At 39.9% G+C, this 27,750-nt stretch overlaps 2 protein-coding genes across 19 annotated transcripts in view; one reads left to right on the forward strand and one right to left on the reverse strand.

The window, feature by feature from the left end:
* Positions 1–27,750, reverse strand: part of astn1 (astrotactin 1) — a 372,478-nt gene that overhangs the window by 115,372 nt on the left and 229,356 nt on the right. The window lies entirely within an intron of this gene.
* Positions 8,244–27,022, forward strand: LOC144030332 (uncharacterized). 12 transcript variants are annotated; one of them, XM_077536594.1, is made up of 18 exons: positions 8,244–13,157; positions 14,287–14,394; positions 16,242–16,375; positions 17,755–17,911; positions 18,156–18,348; positions 18,439–18,489; positions 18,709–18,759; positions 19,028–19,078; positions 19,300–19,350; positions 19,568–19,618; positions 19,887–19,937; positions 20,149–20,199; positions 20,485–20,535; positions 22,007–22,063; positions 22,589–22,645; positions 22,871–24,884; positions 25,030–25,173; positions 26,623–27,022. In XM_077536594.1, exons 3-18 carry the CDS (start codon positions 16,246–16,248, stop codon positions 26,865–26,867), a joined length of 3,405 nt encoding a protein of 1,134 aa, XP_077392720.1. In that variant the 5' UTR covers positions 8,244–13,157; positions 14,287–14,394; positions 16,242–16,245; the 3' UTR covers positions 26,868–27,022. The 12 variants fall into 12 exon arrangements, with proteins under 12 accessions (XP_077392720.1, XP_077392729.1, XP_077392679.1 ...); XM_077536603.1 differs by having other exon boundaries at positions 16,246–16,375; XM_077536553.1 differs by having other exon boundaries at positions 14,287–16,375.

Genomic DNA, 27,750 nt, shown 5'->3' on the forward strand with positions numbered 1-27,750 from the left:
GCAACAAGCTATCCTGACATAAACACTTTAGCCTCTCATATGTCAGCGTGCACAGTGAAAAGACTACTCACTAACAAGCTAACTTTTCTCTCCAATGCTTGTTTGAGAGCAGAGGGCAACGAAACGGAGATGTCTTATGCGACCATGCAGTGTAAACAAATAACACCATGAATAAAATATAAAGATCAGGATTATCTACCCACTTTTCCTGGAACAGGGTGTCCTACTGAGTTGCCACTGAATGTAAAGAGACTCAAAAGCAAAAGGTCAAGAGTACAATTCTGGATATTGGATTTCAATATCGTATGTTTGAAATGTATAGGAGCGACTGTCTCCTTTACACATAAAGTGGAATCAGGGAAGAAGCAAAGGAGAATGGTTATAAGAAAGGGGGGAAAAAAACTGTTAAATCATCATTCTTAAAATAATAATTTGTTCGAAACTCAGTTTTGGCAATTCTGAGTTGAGGTTTTCTCCTGGTATACTTGCTCACCTACTCCAAACATTAGGTTAATTGAAGACTATAAATTGTCCATAGGTGAAGATCTGAGTGTGAATAGTTGTTTACTTGTGCCCTAGAAATGGCTGGACATACTGGATACGCCAGTGATGCCAAATGCAAAACATTTCATTATTTCGCAAGCCATTCAAGTTTAGACTCCTGCCTCAGCCACACTGAATAGATAAAACTCAACTCTGATGGACCATAATATACCGGTAGTTGAGTGCACTGGTGAAGTGTACTGTCAATAAAACATTACATCATCCAACTATACTATGTGACATTTTGCCTGTTAGTAGTGACCTTGAGTGTAACTCAACTGACAGTACTGGTATGACTGATTAAATGGAAAGAAAAAAAAAAAAATCTCTGTGCACGTGTGCGTGTGAGCATGTGCGTGCGTGCGATGGGGGGCAATCTGTCCTGTTTAACATGAACCCAGTGGAGCTCCAGAAGTCATCATAATGTAGAGGGTGGGAGGAAGTGCATGAAAAATGCATGCACCTTCAGAAAATGTCAAAATTCAAGAGTCCAGTGACATTTTTGACATTTAAGGTGTTATTGAGGCTAATTTGTTGCGTGAAATCTGTTGTTCCTTTATTCCTGGTCACTCAAGGCTCACCTGGCTGCTTTGCTATTTCAAACTTTAGTTTCAATAGTCCTCTACTAGTGACTGAAAACCAGTCCAGGATGCACATTGCCTTGCGACCAAATTCTGCTACCATAGGCTCCTGCTCGCCGTAACCCGAATGAGGACACGCGCTATAGAAAATGGATGGGTGGATAAAATGAGGATCCTCTGCCTTAAATTTTAACACGTTAAGGAAATACCTCCTTAGAAAGAATTAATCTTTAATTGCAGGATGTAAATAAATGGTGGTCTTTAAAGCTTGCAAATGATCACCCTTAGGGGTTTAGGCTTTTAAATAATTATTTATAATTATTACTTTCTTTTTTTTTTAACTTTACTTGCTATTCAAGACAACATCTGATGTGTAAGTTCTCCTCCTTTGTGGTTAGGAGACTGGTTAATGTTGTGCACTGCTGCATAAGAGCAATATATCAAAAGTGACTTAATAGTTTTAGTAATTTAAATTTGTCTGGATATAATCTGTAAATGTTCTTAATAGTGCTGCCACTAACAACTTTTTTTTTTTTTTTAATCGTTGCCTATCAATTATTCCATCGATTAATCGACTAATAGCCTCCCCCACACAAGTCCACGAAGGTTTAACCTGAGTTGAATTTAGTGGATATGAATACTTGTTTCATTATCTTCTGCCCAGATAGTACATATTATACAAACACCAACAAAATTAGCCTATGCTAAACGATTAACACTCACGATTAGCATTAGCCCTGAATAAATTCGAATCACTTAGTGTACGTTTCCTGAAAAATCACTTCATAGTCCAACATAATGAAAAAAACAATTTGATCACAATATTAATGCGCTTCATCTTCATCATACGTTTACAAAGCCTGACATATTCGCTTGTCTTGTTCAAACATTGAGTTGTCGAAGTCTACAATGGCCACCGATGCAGCATACTAACGGTACCGCACACGCACAGACAGGTTTTCCAAATAACTCACATTATGCTCCAAGATCCTGTGCCATCACCCTGGGCTCATCCCATTCCAATCCATAAACATCTGAATTGAGTTTGTTTCTCCCGCCAACCTCCGTGCAAACTCCCTTCCAAAGTTCCGTCTGCTGTTATGTGCATTGTGTCAGTTTGGCTTGATTTTTGCACATTTGGTGGCGTAGAGTATAATAAAGCGTAGAGTATAATAGCCCATACCTATGGCACGCTACTTGAAGGAGTGAGGATAAAAAATAAATAAATAAATAAATAAATAAATAAATAAAAATAATAAATAAACCTGGTCTGAAGTCGCCGTACCTACTCCCAGGAAGAGTCTTGCTCTATATTTAACAGTAAGTAGATAAGCCTTCCTGTTGTTGATGCATGTAGGCCCCCCCCGCCATCTTCCGTGTGTCTGGCTGGTGGCAAAAAACAAACAAAAAAAAAACGCGGATTGTTTTGTTACAAACATAAGACGTAGTGATGTTAATTTTCTCCCTTTTCAGTCTAAAGAGACCACAAACAAACCCTCAGAAGCATCTTAGTTTGTCGTGGTGAATCGGAGTCTATCAGCGGAAACCGAAATATTGGTTCCGGGCCTCCCGGCAACATCCAGGTGCCGCAAATATGTTTTCTTTTATTATTAAAATAGCTTTGATGCATGCATTTTTGCGTCAACCACTTTTTCTGGTCGACCCAACCGACTTAGTCGACTTTTATTCCGAGCCCTTGTTCTTAATCAACAAAAATATCAAAGACATTTCCACCACACCACAATTCCAAATTTCTCTAACAAGAAACACGGTCTTCAAATTAAAATCCAAACCTGAAACTGAGCATAGTTTTTTTTTTTTTTTTTTAACAATCAATATAATTGGACACACTTGGGTGGAAAAAGACACCAAGTAGTCACGATTTGGTTTTGCTTCCGTGAAAAACGGGTTGGTTCCAAACTGAGGTGTGTCTTCCATGTTTTGTCTACCTAATTCAGCTTTAAATATGGGAAAATGAAAGCTGAAATACTGATCTCGTCGTCATTTTTTAATATCAAACCCTAATGTTTTCATTCAAGAAAACAGACGTTAAGCCTGTGATATAGCAGTTTAGCAGAAATGCTGTGTGAAAACGTCTATCGGCAGGATGAGCCTGATGAGGAACACATTACGGCTGACACTTGTGTGAAGACAGGCAATTTATTGATGTGTTTTCTCACGCCGTTAAAAGCCACATTTGTTGATAAATTCGTTTTCTCCAGCGCATTGACAATAGCCATTATCCAGTAAATTGGTGTTTAGGAAAAACAAATGATTCGGTTGTGCACAATTCTGATGAAGTACTGTCTGACATTCTGACTTACTTCTATATACTGCATTTCAAAGGCAGTTTTCAAACTTCTTACACCAAGTACCAACATCATGACCAAATACTGTAGTAGGCTCAAGTGTTCATATGGAACGAGGCAGAGGTTTTCTTCCTAATATTATTGTATGGTACGCAAACCACTTTAACATTATGCAATTTGCATCCCAATCAAACAACAAATATAAAATACCTATACTTAAATAGTTATTTCAATGAAACAAGCATACAGAACAATTAAACAGGGTATGTATAGCTACAAGTAGAAATCCACTTTTTCACATTTTGTATCACTGGACAAAACTGACAACTATTGAATATGACGCTTGATGTCAATGGTTACATGCTGTAAGAATGTTTAAGTAGACTGAGGCAGTTTATATGTTTAGAAGACCTGACAAGTACAGTGGACCCTCACATACGACATTGTACATTGGGTTATTATTTATGTTTTATGGTTAACATCTATTGCAATATTGATGATAATTTCAATCGTCTGTCTATGATGAATTACTGTCTATAATGTACAATGTTAACATTTTTTAAGCAAGCCTCAGTACTGGGCCTACAGGAGTCTACTAAGCCATCGACATCACACATTCAACACATTTCCACTACCGTTACTCTAGACAGCATATTTTGCATATTTGGCACATTTTCAGTCAGGGTCTCCAGGGGTGCTGGCACCGGGCATGGTGATGCGGATGCTGGACAGGGTCACGGCATTATAGTGCTGGCCTCTCGTCTGCCTCTTCCCAGCCATAATGCATCATACACCTATCAGTGGCAGGAGAGCAGTATCGGGTTGGGGAGGACACTGGATTTTTTCCCGTGAGGACATATGTTCATTTATGCATAGCTCTGACCATGCATACAGATAAAACCATGTGGTAGAACAGTGACTGCAATTAAACAAGGGTTTCCCAAACATAGTTGGAGCCGTAGATTTATTTTATTATTATTATTTTTTATTTCATTTGCTGTTTTTGAATGCCTTTGGTTTGCAAGAACAAAGATGAAAAAAATAACAAAAAATGTCATGCATGATATTCATTGTATCTAAGTTTGTTCAATGTCGGAAAGCCTTTGTGAGGAAACTACTTTAGTTAGACATGCTAATTAAAATGCTTTGCTTTCAGATGTTGGCTGAATCAGCTCGCCTCCACAGTGCTGATAATCAATGACCAAAACATACTATTTGCTGGCTTTAGCAGTTTTTTCGTGTTAAAAACGTGTTAACGCACATTTCCTTGAACACAACAACTGGTATTCAGAGCCTGTTAAACGTGATCAATTCTTGGCCCTAAATTGGCCCTTCCCATAGTTTGAGAACACCATTACGAGAGAACAACCATTGCAGCTGATATACACAACTCCACAACATTGCTTTTGTTGGAACTATGTTAGATGTAACATAGGGGTGTGAATTCCCTAGTACCTTGCGATTCGATCCATATCATGATTCATAGGTCACGATTCGATACCGATTAATCCCAATACAAATCTATAAATTGATTATTGCAATTTTTTTTTTTTTATTCAAATTTAGAAAATACTGATCAGTAAACTCGAACACTGTAAAATCCGTATGACAATGTGCTTATTTATCTGAAAGTTTGGGCTTATAACCGAACCACTTTATTTACCAAACAGGTTGCAATCTGTTTCATGTTTGAACAGCATTGAAATAACATGTTAAGGCTTAATGTTCCATTAATATAACATTCTTCCATGCTTAAACTGTGAATCCTAACCCCTACGTAAGACGTTTTGTTGAATATTTCCATCAAAAATTGATAATTAAACATCGGTTTGGGTGCATATTGAATCGATACGAGACTTGTGCGCTGTAATATTGCGATATTGCCAAATCTATTTATTTTTTATTTTTTTTACACCCCTAATGGAACATCATCAGCTTCTTTTACACTGACAAACATGTCACTTCTGAGTGCATATTAGAACAGTACTTGATAAAATAAAAGCATACATGAACATTGTGCAAAGATGTCACGATAACGCAGTATTGCAATAATAAATGGAAACTAGTAATAAGCTTCAATAAACAAAATGAGCAGGAGTCCACGACCACGAGTTACCACCACGAACACGTCAGAAGAAAAAAGCCACACAAAAGATTATTTTTCATTATATTGAGCATGAAGAGAGCAAATTGTCAGCTTTGTGTTTAAGGGTGTATTCAGACAAGCACTGTTTGGTCCGCTTTAAACGGATCAGAGTTCGTTTCCCACGCTGAGCCGGACCTTTTGTGCAGGTCTGAATACACACAAACGAATCCTGGTGCGTCTCGGTCCGCTTCCAAACGCACTCGGTGCGGTTTGCTTCGCAGTCTTTAATACAAACCACGGCTGATTCGCTCCAACTGCAGGATATATGCGCCTTTTGGGGCTTAACAAGCCACCGTAGCCAGGCATCGTGTGGAGGAAATATTGTGCTAAATGCATTCATAATCATGCACATTCTGTTTAGCCACGCTGCTGTCATAATGTTGTGGTGGGGGCGGGGCACGTGAAGCGCAACAGCTCCTCCGGTTATTGCACGCAATCGACGACTCCGTTCCAAATCAGAAACAGCGTCGCGGAACCTCCGTTGAATGAGCTGCCATTGACGCTCGCAAATATCTTGCATCTAATAATGCCGCAAATATGCAGAGCAATAATGCAGCACGTCGGAATGTCATGTTGTCCTCTATTTCCTAGTTTCATTATGTTCAGCCCTCGTCATTTTCGTCCAATGGGAGCACAGATCGTGACGCGGGTCGATGTGATTGCGCAATATAGTCCACTTGCGAAAAGCACAGTGTGAATATGAACTGCACCAAACGGAAAAAAAAGAAAGTCCGCTTTTGATCCAGACCAAACAAGCGGACTAAATGACTTTTCTGGTCTGAATGCACCCTAATTCTTCGAAACACAGGAAAAGTATTTTATCCTAGGAAACGCGTGTTTTTTTCATCTGCGCCTTGCTTTGCTGAGATTGCTGAATTGTTTTCTTTTAACATGCATTTTAAGCACATTAAAGCCAAATTTCCCCCTCAGACCAAAAACAATTCTCTCATAGCCGGGTTTACATGGAGACTTTTTAGTCATTTGGTTTGAAATCATTTCGAATGAAGATATCTGGTCATCTGTTTACATGTGACATGATCCATTCCCATTTGCTGTTTATATGCTCCCCCATTTGATCGGATCAGCCCCGCGGCAGCCGCGGGACGCACAGACATTGATCACGTGATTTATCAAGATGGAGTTAATTCGTCATTTAGCACAGTAGTTGTGATAGTGTTAACACATTTATTGAAGCAACATCTTGATAAAAACAAGTTTCAAGTACTTAAAAACAAGTTCTCCCCTCGCAGACAAGCTCTGGGGAGTCGCCGCCATTTTAGTGGGTGGAAACGATGACGTCATGATGCATTTACGTCAAGACAGAGCATGTGCATGCCCGACGCAGCCTCGCCATTCCGAATGAAGTGTATATATGACACTTGTTAGGTTTGATGAAAGGAATATACCACTCCTGTGATTCTGAATAGCCTGGTTTACATGGAGCCATGTATTCCAATTAGACTGAATCCAATAGGAATGAAAAGGCTGAATTCGAATGGAATTTCATTCGGAGGTGGTATATTCCTTTCGTCAATCCGAACGAGCGTCATTTATACACTTCATTCGGAATGGCTGGGCTGTGTGCGGCAACGCACATGCTCTGTCTGGACGTAATTGCGTCATGACGTCATCGTTTCCACCCACTAAAATGGCAGTGTCTTCCCAGAGCTTGTCTGCGAAGGGAGAACTTGTTTTTATCAAGATGTTGCCTCAATAAAAGTGTTACCACTATCACAACTACTGTGCTCCATCTTGATAAATCACGTGATCAATGTCCGTGCGTCACGCGGCTGCCGTGGGGCTTATCCGATTAAACGGGGGAGCATATAGACGGCAGATCGGAATGGATCACGTCACATGTAAACAGGTGACCAGAGATCTTCATTCGGAATGATTTCAATCAGGACTAAAAAGTCTCCACGTAAACCAGGCTAATGAATCAAAACGTCATGCATACAATATGGTTCTATTATTCTTTCTAGAATTCAAAATATATTGATAATCCTTTGAAATGACAGTGAGGCAGTGCATGTGCATTTAGCTTTGACAGCTGGCGTATGTAAAATGTGCTTCATCTTGACAGTTTCAAAGGATGACTCCCATTTCACTTTCATTTCTCACTTCAAAACGGTAGGCAGAGTAAAGTTGACTACAAGATCTAAAACAAACTAGCAAAAAAAACAAAAAAAAACACACACACACACACACACACACACATTGTGCCCCAATCCAAAACAATCTGATTGAAATCTATCAGTATGGAAAAGGGTGACACTACATTTCCGAGGTTTTGGTACTCCGGCAAACCACAGTTAGAGCCATTAATGCAAAAAAAAAAAAAAAACAACTGTGAAAAGTGATGAACATTACATTAGTGATCGGCAAACTAAAAGATTATACCAAGAGTTCGAAAACAACTCGTCCAGGAGGTCACAAAAACACCTTGAAGTATATTGATGCAAATGTACCTATTGTGGGACTAATAAAAGTTATATTGTGTTATCTTATCCAAACAACTGGAGACCTCATTGGGCTCAATTAAGGCCGTTGTCCATGATTCAGCAATAGCACAGACCTGATACAAACATGGCATCAATGGCCGATATCCAAACCACACACACACACACACACACACGCACGCGCTCACCCCCGCAATGTCCTTACTTACGTCCAGATTGGGGACTTTCATGCGTTCACACACCAGTTGATTGGGGACACTAAAACTTTTGGGGACCAAAACCACTGTCCCCAATTAGATGACACTGTAGTTGCATTTAGCATGGTCAAATTAGTGTTCTCTCCAAAAATCTCGACCTGTCCCCAAAAACTACTTTTAACATTTTTTCTGTGTGTTTGTGTATGCTCCCCCCATTCAATCTGTGTGTACTCTACATTGCCCCTTGTGGAAGTGTGTGGTATAGGTCCCCAAAAGTGACATTTACCATATTCAATTTGTGTGTAACTATGATTTTTGGCGGGAATGTGTGCTAGGTCCCCAAAAGTGACATTATTTTGGCGGGAAAAGAACAATAGAAGGGTTTTGGGGCCCTAGCTTGGCAGCAGCTTGCTGCAGCAGTGCCAGTAAGACATCTCATCGAAGCCCTGGTTGAGCCCAACTCAACAAGGGCTCATGGGTTAGAGCTACGATCATGTGTTCCCAAGTTATGTTGTAGGATTTACTCCTCTTTCACTACGCGACCTTTGGGATCTTTCCGGTTGTACTAGTGGTTTAAAATATGATATACACGATGGGGTTGGGTATGGCTTATTCATACGAAATAATCAGGTGCCCTGCTGGTGGCGGGACCGAGCGACGAGGGTCAGGACACTGGTAAAGTGCCACCAGGAAGGTCCTGTGCCACTTGGGCGTGACCTCCCCGATCCCTACATTTGGAGTCCAGGGATGAAACCCGGGACATCCGATGGCGGGTGGGCCAGTTCTGTCATACGTCAAATTTGAACGTTCGAGTGTTACAGCAGGTGTAACATAATTTAATTATGGAAGAAAAAGAATAGAAGTGGGTTTGGGCCCTAACTCAGCAATGGTGGTGTTTTAGAAATGGTGACAAAAGACATGTAAGTAACAGGTGACATGTAAAACGCCATTGTTTCCAATTACTCCAGTCACAATAATAAAATTATCATGCCTTGATTAGGAGCAGTTTGTCATTAAAAATGTATTTATTATGAGGAAAACTTGAATAATGTGTTATCTAATATAAAATTAAACTATGTCATGAATTAGTTGACATCAAGTTTCAGAGTAACTTGGCTAACATTGTTTAAACTGGTCTAAATATTTTATTTTTCTTATTTTCATAAAAATAAGAAAAAAAAGAAACTGAGATAATCACTGGTCCTTCTGGGCATTTATTACTTTCATTCATCTAACATTACAGTCTGGCATAAAAAGTCTTTGCAAACTGGGTTAATTATACAATTCCTGAAAGCGAACAATTATGTGGGTTCCCAACTTTACCCTAATTCAGCTAGTTTAGGTCAAAGTTACTAACGTTAAGATAACATACTCCTACGCCCTCTGATTGTCTCATCAGTCCTCATGCCTTTAACTTACCAATAAGACACTGAGTACCAGGCAAACCAATGAGAGGCAGTGGAGGGTGGGTCTGGCTGACGCAAAACGCACTGAAAAAGAAATGGGTATATGCCGTACACCTAGCTTCGACATAAGTGGAAATGGACTTAATTAAGTGCTAATAAGTCTTGATGCATTGGCAAAGCACCCGGCGCCTTCATTGAAAAGGGAGCTCTCGTGATTTTGATGTGATGCCTTTGACCTTTGACCTTGGAGAAGTGGGTGGACACCCAGGATAAATGTACAGGATTCCAGCTCTGACATACTCTTGCTGCTGGTGGAGCCAAATGACGATGCTCCAACGCAATGGAAAGGTTGGCACAAGCATCTACCATACATGTTCATACACGCACTATTTCAAACCGGGTGGCCTCTGTGACTTTGGCACGACCTTTGTTACTCTTAGGCTTTATCGTGGAGGCTGAAATTTTGGGTACACGATGAAGTAGGGGTCGCCTTTAACATGCAGTATGTGGAAAGTAGGTACCTCTGGTTGCAGGGCCGAGCAACGAGGTCTAAACACACTAACAAAGAGGCGGTTGAGAGGCCCTGTGTGACTTTAGTGTGACCTTCTAAACACCTAATTTTGAATAGAGTGCTAAAACCCAGAACACACAATGGTTCCGGTGGAGCAACTTGTAGGGTACGTGAATCAATATCATTTAGATTTGGCGGGAAAAGAAGACTACAAGGGTTTTCCAAGCCTAGGTCCTGAACAGTCTGTGATAGCAGCAACAGCAATACAAATGCAACGACTTCAGTCATCAGTCAAGACACAGTGTCCAATCACTGGTGAGCTATTTTCGAACAGATCCGTCAGACATGCTGGCATCAAAACATGTACTGTACACTTTTTTTTTTTTTTTTTACAAGTACAATGCAAACTTTCCGTGTATCTTTCCTCCCACCCTAAGTACTAAATATGGTATTTTGGTTAATATTGCATGAGTGGAATATAACCAGCCAAATCCAGCAGTTTTTATTAATATCACAAAGCAGATAGTTTGCCACTTGCTCTCAAGTGAAAAACAATAATGTTATTCAGTTTACAACTAATAACCAATCACAGCACAACTTTAGAAAACAGGTGAGCTGTGACTGGTCATTGCCTGAGCCCCGAGCAACTGTGATGTTATCTTCAGTCAACAGCAAGTGGCAAAATGGCCACCCGCTGAGATAGATAAAAACGGATGGATTTTGATTCATAACTCATATTTCACAAATGTAAAATTAATAAGAACATCATGTTTAGAATATTGAGGTCACATATTGTCAAGAAATATTCAAGCCATTGTTTCCATAACATGCATCAATAACGGGTAAGACTGTCAATAATGAGCCCTTTTCCCTTTTTTTGAGGGGACGTGTAAGCAGGGCCAAATGCTTGGCTACTTGCAGAGTTGAGGCAACAAACTGCCACTTTGAAGTTAATTGTATCCAATTATATTCCCCCCTTGTCTGCAGAGCAGTTACAAGGAGGAAAAGGAGAGCCAGGTGATGGAGGGAAGTTAAAAGAGACATGCAAAAAACAAACAAACTGACGTGTCATTAATTGTGTGTGGTGGATAGATCCAAAGGCAGTAAAACATGGCAAGGAGACAAACAGAAATGAGAATAACTTTATTGACTGGATGGAACGTGGACAGATTTGGCAGGGACAGGGAGGGAGACACTTGGCGGAAACGGGGAGACACTTGAGTAATCGTGGAGACTTGAGACATGGACAGACTTGGATTAACATGGAGACAGGAGTAGACGTGGTGAACTAGATTAACAAACAACCTTGGCATAGACAAAAAACAACAGAACGACACTTAAACTTCAGTATGGACCCCTGACCCCACCAAGGACCTTGCGGTGGGCTCATCGCTTGCGCCGGCAGACACTGGATCCGGGATCATCCGCCGTACTCGTGCCTCCTGGGGTTAGACCCTGGGCTGGAGATTGTGGCAGAGACGAAGGAATTTGGGGCTGCAGCAGCCGAGACGAATAAACTTGGGGCTGCGGCAGCGGAGACGAATAAACTTGGGGCTGCGGCAGCTGAGACAAGGAGACTGCAGCAACCGGCCCCAACGGGGGGACCTGGGACGGCGGCAATCCACCAGGGACAGAGAGGCCGGGGGCTGCGTCAGCCAGGAACTGAGAGGCTGGGGGGCTGCGTCGGCCAGGAACTGAGAGGCTGGGGGGCTGCGTCGGCCAGGAACTGAGAGGCTGGGGGGCTGCGTCGGCCAGGAACTGAGAGGCTGGGGGGCTGCGTCGGCCAGGAACGTCCTGGGGCTGTAGCGGCAGCAGCGGCACAGGCGAAGCATCCTGGGGCGGGTGTGGTTCAGGAGAAGAGTCAAGAGGCGGCCGTGGCTCAGGAGAAGCGTCAAGAGGCGGCCGAGGCACAGGCGAACAGCCAGGGAGTGCATAGGCGCCGGGACGGGGGCTGGAAACCGCCAAAGTGCCGGGACAGGGGCTTGAAGCCGGAATGGGGTTTTGAGGCTTCCACCGGGTCCTTGTTGGTGGGCTAATTGTGTCATGAACTGTGGAATTTGGCTGTGGTGGATAGACCCAAAGGTAGAGAAACTTGGCCGGGAGACAAACAGATATGAGAATAACTTTGACTGGATGGAACCTGAGAAGACTGGGCATGATTTGGTATGGACATGAGGAAGACAGACTGGCGGAGTCTTGAGGGAGACTCAATTAACAAACAACTTCAGCATAGACAACCCCAACAGCCCACCACTTAAACAAACTTCACCATGAAGCCCTGACATAGACAATGATCCCACACAGACAAGACAAAACCAACAGCCTAAATACACCAACACTAATGAGAAACACCTGGGGAACACACTAGGGAGAGGGCGTTGATTGGTCAACACACACTGGGAAGGGGAATGACACACAGGTGGACCTAATCAGACATAACGAGACAGGGGAACCACAGGAACATAAGACACTTACCAAAATAAAACAAAACCAACTCAAACAAAATTGAAACACAACAATGTGTATGTGAAAACATGAGCTAGTTCTCAAGACAAGAATATTCCACTGGCCTGTCTAAAAATAGCTGACCAGTGATGGGACAATCTGACTTAGTAAGAACAATTAGAATAGGAATGTCAACATCTAACAACAGCATAGTCGTCTGTCCAGATGTGGTCTTGCACTAGGGGACCCCCCTTGACACTCAATGATCCGAACCACTTATCCACAGATTTTGACCATGGTCTGTGGTCTCAGTGTTGTGCTGTTCAAATAGCTCACGAATGACTGAATGCAAGATATGCCATTTTAACATGAATATTACCACTAAAATATTCCAACATCAACAAGCAACCAAATATCGATTTATAAAATTTTGATATGGACAGAAAGCCTGCCATACCTGCATGCACCCCTCTCTCCGCTCCCAGGGTTCAATGCATGTAGTTTACAGGAAACTTTCATGACACGAGAAGAGGACGCCAGAAGCAACAAACCATTAAAAGGTAAGACACCTGTGATTACAAATTGCTAACTGTATGTTAAGAAACAATGTTTAATGATAGATAAGTCTAGAGCTGGACTGGCACAAAAAATAAAATAGGCCCTGACATTTTGACTTAGGCCCACCGGCCTCCTGCCTAATGTAGTTTTGCCACTGATGTTTATTGATGATGTTTCAGTTGGCTATCTGTATTCGAACTTAACTAACAGACTGGTCCCTCTAAATTGTGGGCCAGCCTCTTGGTGTAAAAAGTAGGAAAATAATAATTAAAAAGCACTGCATCAGCCCCAATAGGCCCACCGGGCATGTGCCCAGTATGCCAGATGGCCAGTCCAGGCCTGGATAAGTTGATTAAAAAATATGCTACATTCAGGTTTCTGACATTGCAAATGATTGATCAAGTGATAATTAGGCCACGATACGTAGCTTGCGTGTCAGCTACACTTTAAGTAGTCTCACTTTAGTTGGAGTAGCTTTAAGTAGGGCCTACTGTTAGTCAAGGACCGAATTTTACCATCCGTTATGATTAATATCCAATCTACACTATCATATAAGGTGCATAGTGCTGTATGAAAAATAAACTGATTATTCGGTGCAAACAACAGATAATTGGCAGGTTTTGCATGTCTCTGCCAGTAGATTATGGAGTTATAGAAGACAAAATCTGTGACAAAATCTGCTTAACGTTTACTCACTGTATTGACAAAAATAATGTGTTTCGTCAATGGAGTGTGATGAATAAAATCTTAAATTTGTTGTGCTAAAAGTGGAATTCTGAATATTGTGCATGAAAATGGATAGATGATGAATTAGCTGTCATTATTATTTATTAGGGCCGGGTGATATGACCAAAATTGGTATACTGTAGGTTAGTTTATGCTTCACTAAAGACAAACAATATATCATCATATACATGTCAGGAAGAAGAAACATTTCAACAAAATAACATGAACACATATGGTGAAATTAGAAAATTACCCATGTACATTTACATGCAGCGGAGCAGAGATAAGAAATGCAAATTAAAATAACTATCAAACAATGCCTACACTTATTTTCCTTTAAAGATAAAATCAAAATACCTTTTATTCATTTATTATATTAACTGTTGCGCATATTGTGCATGTCAGGTGACAAAAAAGTGTGACCCGCCCCATTTTGTCGACGTCATTTCCTGTGTAGTCGCGGGAAAGCTGGACTTCGCGTTAGTCTTGGAGTTGGCGCCGTTCTGTTCGAAGGTAGGCTACTAAACTGTCTTAAGTATTTTAAAACGATCGCTTTTTGAGCAGCATTTTCCATATACTGACTGATATGCCTGTAAATTCGAGGGCGCTAGATATTTTTCAGTAACCTAAGACATTGCACGTTGTTTGTTGGCATACTGCTGACTGGAGCTTGCAGCCTTGACCTCGCTAAGTTAGAGGAAATTTCAAACTCATTAGGCTTGCGCTAACAAGCCTTGTCCTAAAATGCAGCGGAATCTCCAGTTACGAAAAATTCCCCCCCAAACAAACTACCCCCCACCCACCCACCCCGCTTTTTTTTTCTTTAATTAGCTTTTTTAATTCCAAACAAATTTTTGGTCGAAAATATGACTCTAGTGACGCATATATTTTGTTATGCAAACCGTCTCAGCATTGCTGATGTAGTTTGCGAACAGGTGAACGACAGTAGGCTTCTGCGTGTAGCCTCTTTTTCTCGTTCACTCACTCGCTACTGGCCAGTGGCCAAGGAGGGGGGGAGGGGAAGTTTCTCTCTTCTCGTTCATTCCGTACTGGCCAGCACTTTTTTTTTTTTTTTTAATTACGAACAAATTTTTGGTCGAAGATATGCCTCTAGTGACGCATATATTTTGTTATGCAAACCGTCTCAGCATTACTGATGTCGTTTGCGAACAGGTGAACGACAGTAGGCTTCTGCGTGTAGCCTCTTTTTCTCGTTCACTCACTCGCTACTGGCCAGTGGCCAAGGAGGGGGAGGGGAAGTTTCTCTCTTCTCGTTCATTCCGTACTGGCCAGCACTTTTTTTTTTTTTTTTTTTTAAATTAAGTTTTTAAATTACGAACAAATTTTTGGTCAAAAATATGCCTCTAGTAACGCATATATTTTGTTATGCGAACCGTCTCAGCATTACTGATGTCGTTTGCGAACAGGTGGACAGTAGGCTTCTGCCTGTAGCCTCTTTCTCGTTCACTCACTCGCTACTGGCCAGTGGCCAAGGAGGGGGGGAGGGGAAGTTTCTCTCTTCTCGTTCATTCCGTACTGGCCAGGTTGGCGGTGGGGAAGTTACCTCAAACTGGCCTCATGCCCTAATTAGTCGAAGCTCCAGTTCCAGCTTGCTCTTTACCATGCACGCTCGTAATTGGTCAATTGTAGGGGGCGGGAGGACACCTCACGTGGGGGTGCAATTTATATGCAGGGAAGCGCAAGAGAGAAAGGAGTGAACACGAAGTCAAGTCAAGTCAAGCTGATGACACGTTGTTTTACAAAATGAGCGACAGAAAAAGACGCACATATGGACACATTTTGACTTCGTGGATAATACCAGGGCAGAGTGTAGAAGTCTTTAACCCCAGAAAGACAGAACAGTAGATGAACTGGGTAAAATAATGGCTGACATCGTTAATGCTCATTGTGGCTTAATTACCTCTTCTCCTTTTGTATTGTGCCAAAAAGGTGCATACGCACAGTGGTCTCTCTCACTGGAGCGGTCGGCTAGATTTCTGATGAATGTCACGTGGCAAAAACGTTTGGCTGTATGTATGATACACATATAGTATTTACTGTATTGGTGTGTCTCTTAAATTGGATTTGGGGGGGCCCGAATGACACACAAATCTCTGTCTACTCCCTGTGGTTAAGTTTCATCCATTTTACTTCTTGGACTAACTGCCATTCACCTAGAAGATGACATTAATTGGTAAATGTGTTCATAATGGGAAACAAATGTGTAGCTGCAGTCTCTAAAGCATGAGGTGTGGAACTATGAGTGTGTAATTTTGGATATGTTTATGTAGACTTTTTAAGATAATGTTCAGAGTGAGTTACATAATCCGCCTTGATAACCAAAACCCTCTTTGCCATAGAAAGATGGCAAACAATGGAAGAACAGTGCAAAGGCGGAGGAATCGGGTCACTCCACAAAAAGATGCTGAGCAGCATGTACTATTGGAAAAGGATAAGATGGGACTTAGAGAGTCCTTCATTAACCCATTCAAAGGTGAGTATACATTTTTCAAGACATTAATTTGATCTTTGTTTATGTGCATGATATGAATGGCTCTCATAGCTGCAATTAACCAACTGCAAATTAAGACATGTTTTCCACATACATGCATCTGTAGTAGGCTGCTACAGATTCATTTTGGTGGCCACTAATAGATTTTAGATCAAAATGTGACTTGTGTGTACATTTTGTTTTGCTGTGTGGAGATTTTGCCACTTTGCTCCTTGTGTGTGTGCTGATTAATACCACCGCTTTTCTTTATGATGATGCAAATACAGCACATCAAATGAAGTATCAAAAGTAGCATTGATCTTTGAGTCGATCTTGTTATCAGAGGCAACACTAATTCAGTACTTGTGTATTTTGTTTGGAAACACCATTTGATATGGGGAAAAATTCACATTACGATATCAATTGCAGCCCTATGCTAATGGTATACAGTGTTCCCTCACTTGTTACGGGTGTGGTGAATTTCCTCGAGGTCGTAGTGGTTAAATAAAGTGACACGTATGAAAAACTTTGACCTGTTATAAAAATAGCTCGACACTGACTTGCTAAGAATTAAAAAGTAAAATGTTAACTTTTTTTTTTTAAACCTGTCATGACAGGTTTCTTAATTTACCAAATATTATATATTTTGATTAAAAGTGTCATAGATTGTGTTAAATACAAGAAAGCGCTGTCTATATTTACTCATACAAAAAAGGACAAATAGCAGCATAAATAATTTTATGGGGTACTCACCATTGAAATTGGTGGTAAAAATCTGCGATAGAGTGAATCAACAATAAGTGAACTGCGAAGTAGGGATGGACCACTGTATATCACAATATAAAATAGGGTTAAAATATATATTAAATTAGTATTTTCTGAATAGATTATTTTAGTCTTTAGCGCTAACCCATGTTAACAACTGAGTCAGAAGCTAAAGGGCAAATATCAACTAAAATACTTAATACGATTCACACCTTCCTTTCATGGCAGCATTTAAAAAGCATGTTTCTGGTATCGTGATAGTCATGTACAGTTTCACAGTATTGGTGCCAGTCTGCATAGTTTTGGTTCAATTTCAAAATATTTACAGCCAAAAAAAAAATCTAAAGTCACAGTTTTGTCATCAGTTTGTCTCCATCTTTAATAAACATGTCAGGAATGATGGTACAAGCTGCAAAATCTAATCAAAGTTCAATGTATATAATCTTAATTATCTTCATTATTTGTCTATACTTTTAAAGAATTCAAATTGTTAACTAATGATGGTTTTAAAAAGCGCATTTGCTTGTTGGTGCAAAATGCTGTATGTTCTGATTAGTCGACTAATTACGACTACTGTTGATTAGATTATTTTTATTTTTTTCTCGCCTCTCCTCAAGGTCGAGGTGTGGTTGCTACACAGACTTTTACCAAAGAAGAATTTGTGCTGGAGTACCGTGGAAAGCTTTGTGAACAAGGTCTTGAGCAAAATTTGGAGCGTAATGAACAAGAAGCAGTCTTCCTATTTTATTTCAACTGGAGAGGTAAAGGTTGGTGGTAAGTATTTCTCTATCTGAACTTGAGTTGAGTTGTTTGGAATGTTTATGGACAAAAAAAACAAACACAGATGTGTAGTCAACATTCGCTATGAATGAGTACTACGTAATGCATAGATCAGGCATGATCTATGCCTTTGCTCAGCCGTTAGATAAAACTTCAAACTCTAGACTTCCCTTTTCCATTTGAATCATATCTATACTGGGCAGGCAGCTTCCACTCTTATTTCCCTCCCCCCCTCCAGTCTTGATGCATCAGATGAAGACCAGTCATTGGGAAGGCTCGTAAATGACAACCACATAAAGCCAAACTGCAAGATGAAGGTTATTGAAGTTGGTGGTTTGCCACATCTTTGCCTTTTTGCAATCCGAGACATCGCTCCAGGTGAAGAATTGTCGTATAACTACGGAAATTCAGACTGGCCTTGGCGCAAAAAGGTATTGGGTCATTTATGTCATCTTGTAACTTATTCATGTTATGTTTGTGCTATCATGTTTTCCATATATTGTCTTTTCCTCTTTGAGCAGACACCATCACTTGAGGCCGCTGAAGACACGAATGCAAGCAAAAGACCTAAGGTGAAATACAGGTTCTACTACACTGCTTCTATCATTTAATATAGGGGAAATTGTGTGTGTTTTTACGAAACCCCAACTCAAAAGTAGTTGGGGCATTGTAAACAAGTACAATAGGATTTACAAATCTTTTTTGACCTAGATATGTACTGGTATCTTATTGTGCCATGTTATGATTGCTCTATCATGGTTTCCATATATTGTCTTTTCCTCTTTGAGCAGACACCATCACTTGAGGCCGCTGAAGACACGAGTGCTAGCAAAAGACCTAAGGTAAAATACAGGTTCTACTACACACTGCTTCTATCATTTAATATAGGCAAAATTGTGTGTGTTTTTACGAAATTCCAACTCAAAAGTAGTTGGTGCATTGTAAACAAATACAATATGATTTGCAAATCTTTTTGCGACCTGTAACTGTCCCCGATTAGGTGATAATTTGTCTGTCTTCTTTTGAATAGACCCAAAAGTATGTATCTTATTGTGCTGTGTTATGATTGCTCTCACGTTTTCCATGTATTTTCTTTTCGTCATTGAGCAGACACCATCACTTGAGGCCGCTGCACACACGAGTTCAAGCAAAAGACCTAAGGTAAAATACAGGTTCTACTTGACACAGCTTCTATCATTTAATATAGGGAAAATTGTGTGTTTTGACGAAACTCCAACTCAAAAGTAGTTGGGGCATTGTGAACAAATACAATAGGATTTACAAATCTTTTTCGCCCTATATATATGTACCGGTATCTTATTGTGCCATGTTATGGTTGCTCTATCATGTTTTCCATATATTCTCTTTTCCTGTTTGAACAGACACCATCACTTGAGGCCGCTGAAGACACGAGTGCGAACAAAAGACCTAAGGTAAAATACAGGTTCTACTACACACTGCTTCTATCATTTAATATAGGCGAAATTGTGTGTGTTTTTACGAAACCCCAACTCAAAAGTAATTGGGGCATTGTAAACAAATACAATATGGTTTGCAAATCGTTTTCGACCTATATATATGTATCTTATTGTGCCATGTTATAATTGCTCTATCACGTTTTCCATATATTCTTTTTTCCTCTTTGAGCAGACACCATCACTTGAGGCCGCTGAAGACATGAGTGCGAGCAAAAGACCTAAGGTAAAATACAGGTTCTACTACACACTGCTTCTATCATTTAATATAGGCAAAATTGTGTGTGTTTTTACGAAATTCCAACTCAAAAGTAGTTGGTGCATTGTAAACAAATACAATATGATTTGCAAATCTTTTTGCGACCTGTAACTGTCCCCGATTAGGTGATAATTTGTCTGTCTTCTTTTGAATAGACCCAAAAGTATGTATCTTATTGTGCTGTGTTATGATTGCTCTCACGTTTTCCATGTATTTTCTTTTCGTCATTGAGCAGACACCATCACTTGAGGCCGCTGCACACACGAGTTCAAGCAAAAGACCTAAGGTAAAATACAGGTTCTACTTGACACAGCTTCTATCATTTAATATAGGGGAAATTGTGTGTTTTTACAAAACCCCGACTCAAAAGTAGTTGGGGCATTGTAAACAAATACAACAGGATTTGCAAATATTTTTCGACCTATATATCTCTCTAATTGTGCTATGTTATGATTGCTCTCACGTTCTCCATATACTTTCTTTTCGTCTTTGAGCAGACACCATCACTTGAGGCCGCTGAAGACACGAGTGCTAGCAAAAGACCTAAGGTAAAATACAGGTTCTACTACACACTGCTTCTATCATTTAATATAGGGGGAATTGTTTGTTTTTACGAAACCACAGCTCAAATGTAGTTGGAGCATTGTATTAACGTATAAACAAATACAATGACTTGCAAAACGTTTTCGACCTATATTCACACAACTGTCCCAGATTAGGTCATGAAAATTTCTCTCGTTATGAATAGACCCAAAAGCAGCCTAAGTATCGTATTGTGCCATGTTAGGGTTGCTCCGTCATGTTTTCCATATTGTCTATTCTTGTTTGAGCAGACACCATCTCTTGAAGTTGCTGAAGACATGAGTGCTGGCGACAGATGTCAGGTAAGATCCAGTTTCTAAAACTGCTGTTTCATGTATTGTTTTCGGCTAAACTGATTTTTCGTGTTGTAGTTAGGGCTGAACGAGTGTGGAAAATGATCTAATTGCATTTCACCCCCCCAAAAATAATGGATATACAGTGTTCCCCAACTTTTTGCAGGTGATACATTCCATGCCATGAGTAGCAAGTGTGTTCCTCAGTTTGTTTAAAATGGCCCCAAAATTATGGATGGGCGTAGCTATCACAATGACAATCCCCATTTAGGTTTGGGTGTTAATTGTGTGTGCTTGTGTGTTTTGAATGACCCCAAAAGTATGGATCACCATAGCTACTGTAGTGATAACTGTCCCCAATTTGACTTGGGTATCAAGTGTATGTGCTAGTGTGTTTTGAATGACCCCAAAAGTATGGATAGATATAGCTATTACAGTGACTGTCCCCAGTTAGGTTTGGGTGTTAAGTGTGTGTGCTAGTGTATTTTGAATGACCCCAAAAGTATGGATCGCTATAGCTACAATAGTGATGCCTGTCCCCAATTTGACTTGGGTATCAAGTGTGTGTGCTAGTGTCTTTTGAATGACCCCAAAAGTATGGATCGCTAAAGCTACAATAGTGATGCCTGTCCCCAATTTGACTTGGGTATCAAGTGTATGTGCTAGTGTGTTTTGAATGACCCCAAAAGTATGGATAGATATAGCTATTACAGTGACTGTCCCCAGTTAGGTTTGGGTGTTAAGTGTGTGTGCTAGTGTATTTTGAATGACCCCAAAAGTATGGATCGCTATAGCTACAATAGTGATGCCTGTCCCCAATTTGACTTGGGTATCAAGTGTGTGTGCTAGTGTCTTTTGAATGACCCCAAAAGTATGGATCGCTAAAGCTACAATAGTGATGCCTGTCCCCAATTTGACTTGGGTATCAAGTGTGTGTGCTAGTGTCTTTTGAATGACCCCAAAAGTATGGATCGCTATAGCTACAAGAGTTAGGACTGTCCCCAATCTGACTTGTGTATCAAGTGTGTGTGCATATATGTAAAATGACCCCAAAAGTATGTCTAGACCGGGGGTGTCACAATGACTGTCCCCAATTAGGCTTTGGTGTCAAGTGTGTATCTGTGTCTTTAATGACCCGAAAAGTATGAAAAGCCACACCTATCGTAATTGCTGTCCCCCAGTATGATTTGAGTATCAAGCGTGTCTTTGTTTTAAATGACTTAAAAAGTATGGGTAGCCATAGCTGCAGTATTGTTTTCAGTTGGACTTGGACATGAAGTGTTTGAATGACCCCAAAAGTATGGATTGTCCACGTTCAACTTTGACCAGTTAGCTTGACGCTAAAAAATGTCCCAAAATGCAACAAACGCAGTCACCTGAAGCCGTAAAATATAAGCATATAAAATTATCTAAAAATATCATTGTGTAATGTTGTTTTCTCTATCATGTTTTTTATTCCTATACGTTTGATCTTTGTCAGCAGACACCACCTCTCGAGGTGGGAGATGACAGGATGGATGCTGGCGACAGGCCTCAGGTAAGATCCAGTTTCTCCCACACCGTTGTACCATGCACTGATTAGGGCTGAATGGTTAATTGAATTTGATAAAACATGTTGTATTTTTAAATTAATTGTAAAGACACAGATTTGACAGGTCATTATTGTATTGAAAAGTGGTGGGGTGGAGGAGCCCAAAAAATTCCTTTAGTGAATTAGGTTATGGCATATTGTGCGTGTCTCTCTGTTTTGATTGGCCCTAAAATTATCGGTCCACATGGCTATCGTAATAACGTTCCTTGTGTGGTGTGATTTGAACAAACAAATAGTATGGTTTGGTATGTTTGTAGTAATGCCTGGACCAATTAGGTCAGGGCAAATTGGCTGTTTTGAATGACCCCAAAATTATGGATAGACAATGTTAAGTTGAAATGTCCTGCCATAGATGCAGTCACCTGAACACCTATAAAATTAAGTGTGAAATTATTTTTAGCATTTTTTTTTCTTTTTTTTTTTTTTTTTTTTTTTTTTTCTTGTAATCATTTTTTGTATTTGTCATTTCAGCAGACACCATTATGTGAAGTCACAGATGATATCCTAAATGTTGCCAATAGTCCTCAGGTAAGGTTAATAAATACAAGTTATCACTGTTAGATTTTCATGCGTGAAAAAATAGGATAAAATTTATATTAATCTGTAATGACATGAGTAGTTTGGCCTTTATATATGTCCTTATGTGAATGTCTTATTTTTTCACATTCTACAGACAAAAAAAAAGATGTGATTTACAAAGAAACGTTTTTCCTCAATACATTATGGTAACTGTACACTTTTTCTTTTCTTCAGTCTTCCACATGTTTGGACGAATCACCGGAGATCTCTGATGATACAGACTATGATGATAAAGATTATATTCCAGAAACAGAAAAACAAAATATGTTCGACTCTGACGATAGCATAGACTTGTGTCCACTGGAGAAAACATCATCTTCATCTGTCTTCCCATCTTTGGCTAATTCAGCTATTGATGCTCAAACCTCTGAGAAGACAAAGACAAACACTTCAAGGAAGAGGAGCCTACTTAAGGTCTCTGGGACAAGAAACCAAAGTCCTCTGAAAAAAAGCAGAGTCCAGTGTATTTCAGAATCTATCAAAGTGTCTCCACCCTCAAACTCTAAAATTAAGAGAGTATATGATAAACGGAACTACTGTCTGTATTGTCTAACGCCCTCATCAAAAATTGCAAGACATCTAGAAGCTAAGCATGCAGATAAAGAAGAGGTTGCGAAAGCATTCATGCATCCAAAGAATTCACAGGCAAGACGAGATGAGTTGAATATTTTACGACGCCGTGGAAATTATGCTCACAATTCTCTTATTGTGAGGAGTGGAGAAGGAGATCTGCAGGCCTGCTATAGACCTCGGGAAAGAAAACAAGGTTCCGATTTTATCCATTGTTTTCATTGCCAAGGGCTCTATGCCAAGAAAACAATCTGGAAGCACATTAAAATCTGTCCTGCCAAGAAAAAATCTGAGAAGGAATTAGGTGTTTCTAAAAAGCGAGTTCAATCAAGATGTGCATTAAAAACTGCAGTAGCATGTGAAATTAGTGACGGATTAAAAACTGTACTTTCCTGCATGATCTACGATGAGGTGACTCGTGTGATCTATGACGACGACCTACTCTTAAAGTTTGGACAGCATCTCTTTGATCTAAATGGATCAAGAAAGAACCGACATGACTACATAAGGCAAAGACTTAGAGAACTTGGTAGACTGCTGACAGAGGCCCGGAAGAATTCATCTATTCGCAAGGCAGTGGAGCTCATCTATCCTGCAAACTTTAATCGTGTGATAACTGCAGTGAAGGTATTGGCTGGGCACAACTCGGAAAACAACACATACAAAAAACCCTCCTTAGCCTTAAAAATTGGTCACAGTCTGGGTGTACTTAGTGAGCTGATTGAAAGTGATAGTTTGTCTTCAGTTGACAGAGATGAGTGCTTGTTGGAATATGCTAGAGAATTTAAGACAATCAAAAATTTCAGATGGAAGGCATTGATTAGCAGAGGTGCGACGACGACAATGACAGAGGCAAAGTGGAATGCACCACAGATTTTACCTTTCACTGAAGATGTCAAACTTTTGGACGAACATGTGGAAAAGAGTAGAGAAGTTGCAGAAAGAATGCTTAAACTCTGTCCTTCTGCGAGTAATTATGCAGCACTGGCGAAAGTGACACTGGCTCAGGTGATAATTTTCAACAGAAGAAGAGAAGGAGAGGTGTCAAGAATGGAACTGTCTACTTTCGTAGAAAGGAAAGAGCTGGAACATAACGAGGACATGGCAGCCTGTCTCACCCCTCTGGAGAACAAGATGTGCGAGTTTTTCACTAGATTAGAAATCAGGGGGAAACGAGGAAGAGGTGTCCCTGTGCTCCTAAAACCATCAATGGTCTCAGCCATGGAGCTCCTAGCTCAAACCCGTGAGATGTGTGGAGTCTTAAAAGAAAATGTATTCATGTTTGGAAGACCGGAAGCCATGACTGCTTACAGAGGGGGAGAGTGCATCCAAAAGCTTGCAAAGGAGAGTGGTGCTAAAAATCCAGAGGCCTTAACATCAACAAGGCTCAGGAAGCACATAGCTACAATGTCACAGGTTCTTAATCTTCAAGAAAATGAAGCAGACCAACTTGCGGACTTTCTGGGACATGACATTCGTGTGCACAGGCAGTATTATCGACTACCACAAGGAACACTACAGCTTGCCAAAATGAGCAAAATGTTGTTAGCTGTGGAGCAAGGAACCCTCTCCCAGTATAAAGGTCAAACCCTTGATGACGTTCAGATTGACCCGCAAGGTATGGATGTGTGTTTATTGGTACAACATATTGTGAATGCTGCCAAGTCAAGATTGTCTTTCTGCTAAATTAGCTTGTTCTCTCACACGTTAACAGAACACTTCTTTGAAAGCTACAATCTTCAATGTTTTTGCTCTATTTTCAGAAAAAGTTGACTCTACACAAGACCCAGAGGAATCAAGCGATGAGGAAAGTGATCTCACAGTCCCAGAAGCTACAGGGGAAGCAGATGTTGAGGAAGAGGCTGCAACATCCCTTCCATCTTCTTCCAAGACCACTCTCATTGAAGGTACAAACAAAAATTAGATAGAGAAACTGTTTTTCACTGGCCTATACTACGTAATTGATTTTGGTTTTCACTGGCCTATACTACGTAATTGATTCTCCTAGGTAAGGTTCTGTAAAATAAGTATGGGTGTTCATTTGGAAGGTTATGAAAATAATGGATAGACTGCAGTAACCATGGTTTAATTTAGTTGACTCTCCTGTTATTTACAGAAACAAGGAACAAAGCAAAAATGCAGTTAAGCTCAACACCAGGGTTTTTCCTGGCTCAAATTGAAACAGAGGTGGCATCCCACTGTCTATGATGGGTGACTACTGATATCGGGTATCGGTGCCAATACCAGTCTTATTTTAAGGTGTCAGTACTCACGGCGGTGACCGATACATTTAAATGCCACCCTCCTGCAGCCGTTTTACGAAACGGGACAAGAAATTATATGAACACAAAATTGCCATTAACTTCATGCAATTTTAAGGAAAAATAATATATTGGGATATAGATGTCTTTCTTTAAAATAATCTGTCATTTATGGGTGGGGAATTTTATTGACTAGTGGTATCGATATTTGATATCATTATCAGTTGGAGAAAAAAAATTGTATCGAACATCCCTAATACTGACCGTGCACCATTACGTGTATGTATTCTGTAAATTCAAGAGACTCTTTCATTTTTTTTTTTTTTTTTTTTTTTTTTTTTTTTTTTTTTTTTTAAACAAGGAACATATAATAGGTCCGTGTTGCAATAATAAGAATAATAGTTCAAATAAGAATGGCAGTGGTTACAATTTTGTTGTTTTTGTTTTTTAATGGGACACATCCATTAGCGAGGTGCTTGGCCATATTGAAGTTGTCCTCGCCTCGAGCCACAGTAACTTAAAAAAAGCCTTACAGGTTTGCTGTGACTGTTGGCCATGTAGGCAAAAAACTCCATGTAACACTTGGCACGTCACGGAGTGCTTGCAGCAATATTCCTGCCTTCACGCACTAAAGAGGTGTGCCACTTACTGATGTCTACAATGTAGACTACATATATTTTAGATACCGGTGCTATTTAAAAAAAAAAAAAAAAAAAGTGATACCGAGCAGTTTTTGACACTGAAACAATGAGGTACGGTACTAATACTGGTATCCTGTGCAACACTAGGCCACCGGTGGCTGCATTTCTTAACAATGGCGAGTAAGCCTATTTTTGCATTTTATTCAAATGAAAACCCGTGGAGAAGGGAGATTACATCTTTGCATTCTTTGAGTGAACACTCATCGCTCTATAGACCAGGCTAAAATTTTAAAGGTATATTTAATTTTTAAGCTTTGGTCCTATGAAGACAAGGAACAGTATTACTTTACCAATGTCGTACTTGCATTCAACATTGGAACTAAAAGAGCAGAGGTCATGTTTTGACTTTTTTAATTTGGACTGAAATTTTTTGACAGCGTTTGTCTTTTAACAGATATGGGAGTTTCCCAGATGACAGGAGGCATCACCAAACGTAAGTGGACCGATGCTGAAATATATGCTGTCGAAAAGCACATGATGCACTTCATCCATAAATGCCAGGTACCACAAAAGTTGGACTGCCTTCGCTGTATTAATTCTGAACCACATGCCCTAAAAAATCGCACTTGGACTGGTGTCAAAAACTTTGTCAGAAACCGCATTACGACCTTAAAGAGAAGGGCTTCTGCCAAATGCTAAGTCTCTTGGTTCGTTATTTTAAGAAATCCTCCTATAAGTGATGCACTCTCCTCACTTGTTCGGATAGTATTGGTACACCAATGTTATATTTTGCTTGTTATATTGTTATATTGTTATGTTGTTGTATATATTGTTAAATATAAACTGACACCAAATTCTAATTTGTTGGGTTTTTTTTCCTCCTTCTTTAACAGTGCATCCCTCCAACACTGGTTCGATGTCTTTGTTGTATGTGTTGAATATACTGTTATTTCACTAAATGCATTTTCAAATAACTGTACATTAAAAATGTTATTCATGATAGGCAAAGTATTAAATCTGACTAAAAATAGCAATATTAGCAAAGTATCACTTTAAAAACAACATACAGCAGAAACAATCACAACAGACCATTTCTGTCAAGAAATTGGGTCACAATTCTGGAAGCATAGAAACATACTGATTGTCTTTATTATGGAAATGTTTTTTGTTTTTGCAGGTATTTGGTGTTGATTTTTAAGGTGCCATCAGAGGAAATTGCCACACCCTCATTTAAAACATGAAATGATTATACATGTAATGATCATTTCTTGTCAGTCTGAGGTGATTTTGGTTTCATTCAGAGGTGAACTCCTTCATATACTGTATTCAACAGTGTTGAGATTGATTCTCACTGCTGGATGCTTAAATATGTATGATGTACATAGTATTTTTACCTTTGTCCCCAAAGGAAGGTAAGGTCCTCAAAGGTGACTTGAATTAGTTTGTGTATTCGTGTATTGCTGAGGTCCCCAAAATGGACATTAAAATTCCCCTGTCCCCAATCTCAAGGTAAAAATTCAGGTCTGTGAAATCTTGATGGAAGCTCAATTCCCAGGTGATTTTTACATTCTGTGATTTTTTT

This window comes from Festucalex cinctus, chromosome 1 (genome assembly GCF_051991245.1).
Source record: "Festucalex cinctus isolate MCC-2025b chromosome 1, RoL_Fcin_1.0, whole genome shotgun sequence".
Classification (NCBI taxonomy): Eukaryota; Metazoa; Chordata; class Actinopteri; order Syngnathiformes; family Syngnathidae; genus Festucalex; species Festucalex cinctus.

Excerpts from the sequence above, each read along its gene's own strand:
- LOC144030332 (XM_077536544.1), top strand. The coding sequence starts at position 16,186 with ATGTTCAGAGTGAGTTACATAATCCGCCTTGATAACCAAAACCCTCTT. Across the intron at positions 18,760-19,027 it reads GTGCTAGCAAAAGACCTAAG|ACACCATCACTTGAGGCCGC; the intron begins GTAAAATACAGG and ends GTCATTGAGCAG. Across the intron at positions 19,079-19,299 it reads GTTCAAGCAAAAGACCTAAG|ACACCATCACTTGAGGCCGC; the intron begins GTAAAATACAGG and ends CTGTTTGAACAG.